Source organism: Microtus ochrogaster, chromosome 10, assembly GCF_000317375.1.
Source record: "Microtus ochrogaster isolate Prairie Vole_2 chromosome 10, MicOch1.0, whole genome shotgun sequence".
In the NCBI taxonomy this organism is placed as follows: domain Eukaryota; kingdom Metazoa; phylum Chordata; class Mammalia; order Rodentia; family Cricetidae; genus Microtus; species Microtus ochrogaster.
This window is the reverse complement of record NC_022016.1, coordinates 8,841,161-8,848,553: the sequence shown is the minus strand read 5'-3', so window position 1 is coordinate 8,848,553 and position 7,393 is coordinate 8,841,161. Positions and strand designations below refer to the sequence as shown.

The window sequence follows — 7,393 nt, the reverse complement described above, 5'->3', positions numbered from 1 at the left end:
GATGACCCACACTTGGGGAGTACTTGCACTTGGGAGGTGGAAGCAGCAGGATCAGGCATTCAAGGCTATTTTCAGCTGTGCAGCAAGGTTTTGAAGCTAGCCTGACCCTATTATAAAAAAAATAATAATAATAAATAAAATAAAGGGCACAACATTTTACTGTAAGAAGGCAAGATGTCTTTATTATTTAAAAAAAAAACTCAATTTAAATATTAAAACGAGAGCAGTCAGCCAGTAATCTTAGTCCCAGAGCTCAACCAGGAAGACTGCTAGGACTTCCAGGCCAACCTGGACTACTGGTAATGAATGAATTCTAAGCCAGCATAAGGTAAAAATAAAAAGAGAGGAAGAGAAACAAGAGGAGGTGATAGCGAGAGCTACAGATGGAGTAACTGGTGGTGGCTGCAGGGCAACTATTAGGCTTTTGAAATTCCCAGGTACTTTTATTGTGAAGGGGCTACACTATATGGCAACTAGTATTTTAAAATGAGCCCATAGCCAGAATAGAAATGTTTCTTCTTAGAAAAAATTTTAAAGGATTTTCACTTGCTTACTAAGTAACTTTTATAACTGGATATGGTATTTCAGAATCCTTACAAATTAAAAAACTATCAAATTAAACTCCTTCCAAATGCAGACAATATTTTGGTCTAACCTCTAGTATATCCTTGTATTTTAATAAGCCCTATATAACATTACACAGATTAAATAATGCAAACTAAAAAAACTATCATATTTATACATGATGTTCAAATTCAATGAAAACTTTAAGACTATTATAGCTGAAACCTTAAGCAGGACACCGTACTGTAATCCTGGTACTTGAAAAGCAGAGTACCTTCAGGAGAAAAGGCTGTCTTGTTTGCATCTTCTGAGCTTGTCTTACCCTTCTGAAAGGTATCCTTCCTTTTTAAAGCTTTAGATCTAAACTGGCTGTGGTGGCAACACCTTTGAACTCCACGAGGCAGACAGATCCAGAGTTCTGAGGCAAACCGAATTTACATATATATTGAGTTTCGGGCCACCCAAGTCGACACAGTGAGACTGACTCAAAAACAAAAAAATAAAACAAACAAAAACCCAATCAGACAACAAAAATACCATGACCTAACGTAGTATGAGTTCTGAGCAAAGTATTTATACTATGAAAGTATATAAAAGCCAACAAATACTATTTAAGTACTAATAATTTCTTCAAACTTGAAACTTAAGGCCAACTACTTAAGTCTGGTTATATGAGATAAGGTACAATTTTTCTCCTTTTCTTTCCCTATCAGAATTCTTACAAACTCAAAGGTTAAACTAATTAAACAAAAGGTTATACTCACTAATGAGATCCCTGTGAGGTTTTTGTTTGGTTGGTTGGTTGGCTTTTCAAGACAGGGTTTCTCTGTAGTTTTGGAGCCTGTCCTGGAACTAGCTCTTGTGGACAAGGCTGGCCTCAAACTCAAGGATCTACCTGCCTCTGCCTCCTAAGTGCTAGGATTAAAGGCACCAGAGCCTGGCTGAGATTTTTCTTTAATACCTATGGTCGCATGCTATAACTTGTATCACTGTTTTCACTCTTAGCACAAGGGTTATTTACTGTATTACACAATAGGAACTATAATAACCTCATATCTGTCAAATACAATTTTTTTTAGAATGAAACACTAAAATACTTTCACTTTTCAAATAAATCTTATTTCACTGTGGTAATTTGAATGTAATTGGCCCCCAAAGGTCATAGGGAGTGGCACTATTAAGACGTGTGGCTTTGTTGATGAAGTGTCACTTTTAAGTCTTCAAATGCTCAAGCCATGCCCAGTATCCCAGTTCACTTCCTGTTGCCTACAAGATGTAGAACTCTCTGCTCTTTCTCCAGTATCTGCCTACATGCTGCTATGCTTCCTCCATGATGACAATGGACTAAACTTCTGCAACTGTAAGCCACCCAATTAAATGTTTTACTTTATAGAGTATAGGTGGTCATGGTGTCTCTTCACAGCAACAGAAACCCTAACTAAGACAAGTTGGTAGTACGAGTGGGGTATTGATGTAACAGGCCTGACCATGTGTTTGCTTGAAGGGATATGGACCTTGGAACTGTGAATTAGAAATGGACTCTTAAGTTTTCATTTTGGCTCAGTTTTGGCAGGGGTGGGAAGTACTGAGACTGTAATACAAACTACTTTAACAGTACCTTTCTAATTTAATTTTAAAAAGAAGTTAAAGATAAATACAATGTTTACCTGTGATGATGTGTCAAAAATACCTAAAAGTCATACAGTTCAGACCTGATATGGAAAGAGACCCATTTCAAGGTTTGTGCATAAGAATACTTAAAAATAACCCCAGTACTCCAGTACTTGGGATGCATAAGCAGGCGATTCCTGTGAGTTTGAGGCTAGCCTGACCTAAAGAGCAAGTTCCAGGGCAGCTAGGGTTGTTACACAGAGAAACCATCTCAAAAAAAAAAGAGAAAGAAAGAAAGAAAGAAAGAAAGAAAGAAAGAAAGAAAGAAAGAGAAAAAAAACTCATAAATACAATATGATATTCAATATTTTCTAAAGACTAAATTTTATGAGCCAGGTGTGGCAGCCCGTGTTTTTAATCCCAGCACCACGAAAGCAAGCAGATCCGCATGTTGAAGGCCAGTCTAGTCTATACAGTGAGTTCCAGGCCACCAAGACTATATAGGAAGACCTTGTCTGTATAAATAATAAAAAGTAACAAGTGGGGCTGGAGAGATGGCTCAGCAGTTAAGAGCATTGCCTGCTCTTCCAAAGGTCCTCAGTTCAATTCCTGGAAACCACATGGTGGCTTACAACCATCTGTAATGAGGTCTGGTGCCCTCTTCTGGCCTGCAGGCCTACATGCAGACAAAATACTGTATACATAATAATAATAGTAATAAAAGTAACAGGTGAAATGACTGAAGTTTTTATAGCAATGAAGATAAAGTCATGGTTATTATCATATGACAGCTTAAAAATAACAGTGATTTCAAACAGAAGAGCAAGAAAACTGATACCAGAGGATTAAGTATGATGCAGGCCAGGGAAATGATTCAGTGACTAAGCACTTGTTCCCAAAACCACGAGGATCAGGGTTCAGATTCCTACATCTCACATAAATGTTGGGTGGGCATAATGCCCTCCTGCAATTCCAGCCTCGGAAGGTGGAGAAAGGGGATTCCTAGAGCAAGCCGGCTAGTGAGAGAAAGCCGTATCAGCGAGCTCTTGATTGGACTGAGAGACCCTGCCTGGATGAACTAGGTGGAGACTGATGAAGACGACCTTCATGTCAACCTCCAGACTCCATATGCACGCATGGCCACCCCACAAACATGCACCCATGCATGCATAACATACAAAAATAAATGGAAAAAAAAGAAAAAAAGGTTTACAATGTGAATCACAGGTTACAACATATTAGTAATATTCAAAAATGTGTAGGTGATATAGTGTTAAACTGATTTTAAATTGGTGACTTCCACTTTGCTATTCATTCTTTAATTGTGGTTGCAGTAACTGTTCTATACTAATTGTTGTCTACTTCAAATACATTTAATGTATGAGGGAAAAGTTCCTAGTAATAACAGAAATCCCAGCATGCATTACCTTGTCCTGAAGGATTTGCTGCCATCTTCCTATTCTGTTTCAATTATATTCAGTGGCCACTGATCAGCACTTTACAATCATCTGTAAAAAAATTTATGTGCACACATAAAATGCACTGGCCTTAAATGACAGTCTCAAAATTGTGACAAACTGCTGGGCTGAGCTCGGTTTCTTAGTCTCTAGAAAGATACCCGTAAAAAACAAAGACTTAAATCAGAAGTTTAACTCTGCAAATTCCTCATGCACTTTATTAAATGAGCAGTTTTTAGTATTGAAGCTGTTAATAACAATATTTAGCATTACTTTAATTTACATCATTATGATGTATTTATCAAATTCCTTTTGAAAGTATCCATATGATCAGTGCTAGGAAGAAAAATAAAACTATAAAAAAAATCACTCTGTTCATTTAAAAAAAAAAAATATCCCAGCTCTGTTGGCAAAAGAAAAGAAACTGCTCAGGATCATAGCCTGTGTAAGATGTTTCCAAAACATGTTTTTAATGAACATCTTTCTACACCTCGTTTGTGTGTTTGTGTGTGTAGTGTGTGACCAGTGGCGAGCGTGTGTGAGCTAGCACTGCATGCCCTGCCTGCTCTATCACCCTCCACCTTGTCCCCCTGAAGCAGGGTCTCTCAGTGAGCCTGGAGCTAGACTGGCAGCCAGAAATCCTCACCTATCCTCACGTGTCTGCTTTCCTTTGGCGCTACAGCTACACTGGCTTCTGAGGTGGACGCTGGGGAGTCAGACTCAGATCCTAAAGCTTGGGCAGCAAGTGCTCTTACCAGCAGGGCCACCTCCCTCGCCCCAAGCCTGCTGATTTCTAACTTTAGAAATTAAGTTTTGTATTAAGTAGTATCGAAATTAAAAGATGGTTTTTTTCATTCAAGTAATCACACTGGGGGTGTGACTGGGGGGAACCAACTTAACAAATGCGCTCTTTAAAACGTGGGTAACCCCAGCACTCGAAAGGATGAGGCAGATTAACTGGGGGTACCAGGCCAACCAGGGCTACATGGCCAGACCGTGACCCAAAAACATGGCGTGAACGGGGCTGCGGAAGCAGAGAGCAAATTGTTGAGCGAAAGTAAAGACAAGGGCTCGAAGCAGAAGCCGGGTGTAAACGAATCGCGTCTCCTATGGCTGGAGCACGACGTGAGCAAAGCCGGCTAACAGGGAAGGCGAACAGGGCCACCCTGCCCGCGGGCGAGGCGGAGAAACCCCGGCCCGCTCGTCCGTCCGCACGAGGCCGCTGTCCCGGGCGGCGCCCGGGCCACGCACCTGGCGTCACCATTCCGTTGCACTTACCCGGATGCGAGGAGTCTCGAGAAACCTCGCTGTCCGGTCACGGCTGTGCCGGGGCGGGCGGCGCCCACGAGGAACTCAGCTCGGGGCGGGGGCGCCCACGCGGAACTCAGCACGAGCGCAATGGAGCGCCGCACTACAACCTTCCCCCCGGCACCAGCTTCCGCCCTCTGACAGAGCCAGAGAAAGCGGAAGTCCCGCCTATAGCCTGGACGCGACAGACGCTACGCCCGGCGATTCGTGGTTTAAGGGCTTCTCCGGCGGGAAAGGGTTTCCCTTCCGAAGAATGACAGTCGAGGAGGCTCACGGGAGGTTCAGGCTGTACTGAGGGGTGCCGGGTTCCTAGCACCTAAATTGACGTTTTAGTCTTCCAGGTTGGTAGACTGGATGTTGGTTTGTCAAGATTTAAACCTGGTGCTAATCCACTTCAGCAGAGCCTCAGAAGGAGGCTGAGTTCACGTTCACGTTTTAACAACCATCCCAGAAATATTTTGTTCACACACAAAAAAGCACTAAGCTGTTACAAATTTTTACTACTATGCAAAATCTGCATTTTAAAAATGAAATTCTGCGGGCTGTTGTGGCGCACTCCTTTAATCCCAGCTCTCTAGAAGACAGAGATGGCACCAGCCTGGTCGACACTGCGAGCTCCAGGACAGTCAGGACTGCACAGAGACACTGTCTCAAAAGCAAACAAACACAAAAAGTGTCACTCTAAGACTACTGAGGAATTAGATGCTGCGTTGCAGTACAATAAATCCAGATGGTTTTTTTTTTTTTTTTTTTTTTTTGGTTTTTCGAGACAGGGTTTCTCTGTGGTTTTGGAGCCTGTCCTGGTACTAGCTCTTGTAGACCAGGCTGGTCTCGAACTCACAGAGATCCGCCTGCCTCTGCCTCCCGAGTGCTGGGATTAAAGGCGTGCGCCACCACGGGGTATAGCTCAGGGGTAGAGCATTTGACTGCAGATGTTTATATTAAAAAGTAAATGTTTTTTTTAATGTGTGTCAACTGTTCGGTGGGCATTGATCACTTTCCACAACTTGGAACTTGTGTTCTTAATAATTAATGTTTACTATGCTTGGGATGTGGCTAAGTTGGTAGAGTACTTGCCCTGAATTAGATACCTAGCACTGAATACAACTGGGGATGGTGGAGCATACATCCTCAACAGAGCTGGGGAATTCAGGGGGAGGAGGATCTTCTGTTCGAGGTCAGCCTTGGCTACATAGCAAGTTTGAGACCAGACTTGACTATATTAAACCTTATTCTTAAAATAATAATTAATTTTTGCTAATGTTATGGTGCACAGCTTTGTTATAGAGTCCATGACTGCAACAGTACGTTCAATATCAAGAATTTATTTTGTTCTAAGCAAGAAACTGAAAGACCCTACAGACCCCCTGAAACACCCTACAGACCCCCTCCTCAAAACCCACAACTAGCATGCTCCCGGGGGGAACGTCCTGTTTGCTTTAAAAGAAATTCTCCGGATCAGCAGCCAGCCTGCTCTCGTAAGAACATCCAATGTGCTTGAGAGAGCAGGATGTCTTGAGATAGGGAGACTGCAAGGCAGGATGTCAATAAGATAGCACATCAACAAAGCAGGTTGACTGCAAAACAGGATATCTATAAAGATAGGAACAGGATGACTATTGCCAAACATCCATGCTGAGAGAGGAAACCATTCATGCCCCCGCCTCATTCCGATCGACCGATAACCACGCTTTTGTTTTGCTTCTGTACACTTGCTGTTTGCTCTTCCCTATAAAAAGCCCGCCGCCCTCCAGTTAGCAGGTGCGCAAAGTCCTCCAAAAGACTTTGCTGCCCACAGGTACCTGTGTTTACTCAATAAACCTCTTGCTAATTGCATCCTGTGGTCTGGACTCGGACCCCCTGCAGGTACCTGTGTTTACTCAATAAACCTCTTGCTAATTGCATCCTGTAGCCTGGTCTCGGAGTATCCTGGTTCTGGGGTCTTTATCGGAGAAAAAGGTCCTCTCTGAGGGTCTTTCAAAATTGTTGAGTATTTTCCCATGCTAGGTGCTGGCTATCTTCAGCTTATGTCTGTGCGTGATTTGTGTATTGCACTCAGAGGTGTTACTACATTCTATCCAATAAAGAATTGAGCTAAAACCCAAAAATTCTGCTGGGGGCTGAGGCTTAAATTCTTAACTTTGGCATACTGTCTTTGCTCTAGAGAAATGAATTCCTCTGGAATCAGCTTTAAGTGATTGTCATCCATCCATCATACCCCCGCCCCTGGAGACAGGGTCTTGGTATATGCAAAGGAGCCTTAATGCATCCTGTGTCCCAGGCTGCATACTGCCATCCTCCTGTCTCACCTTCCTGAGTGCTGGCACTTATAAGCCTGTGCCACCACACCCACCTCTGTTGACTGTTTTGGGTTTTTTTTTCTTTTTTTTAATTGATTTTTATTGAGCTCTACATTTTTCTATGCTCCTTTCCCTGCCTCTCCCCTCCCCACT

At 42.6% G+C, this 7,393-nt stretch overlaps 1 protein-coding gene across 2 annotated transcripts in view; it reads right to left on the bottom strand.

The window, feature by feature from the left end:
* Positions 1 to 5,068, bottom strand: part of Inip (INTS3 and NABP interacting protein) — an 11,223-nt gene extending 6,155 nt beyond the window's left edge. The window contains exons 1-2 of one of the 2 annotated variants that reach the window (XM_026782175.1): positions 4,911 to 5,068; positions 3,603 to 3,683 (exon numbers count right to left, since the gene is read on the bottom strand). In XM_026782175.1, the coding sequence (XP_026637976.1) occupies positions 3,603 to 3,627 (25 nt within the window). In that variant the 5' untranslated portion in view covers positions 3,628 to 3,683; positions 4,911 to 5,068. The remainder of the gene's footprint in view (positions 1 to 3,602; positions 3,684 to 4,910) is intronic. The other variant, XM_026782176.1, reaches the window with a different exon arrangement.
* Between the last annotated feature and the right edge of the window lie 2,325 nt (positions 5,069 to 7,393).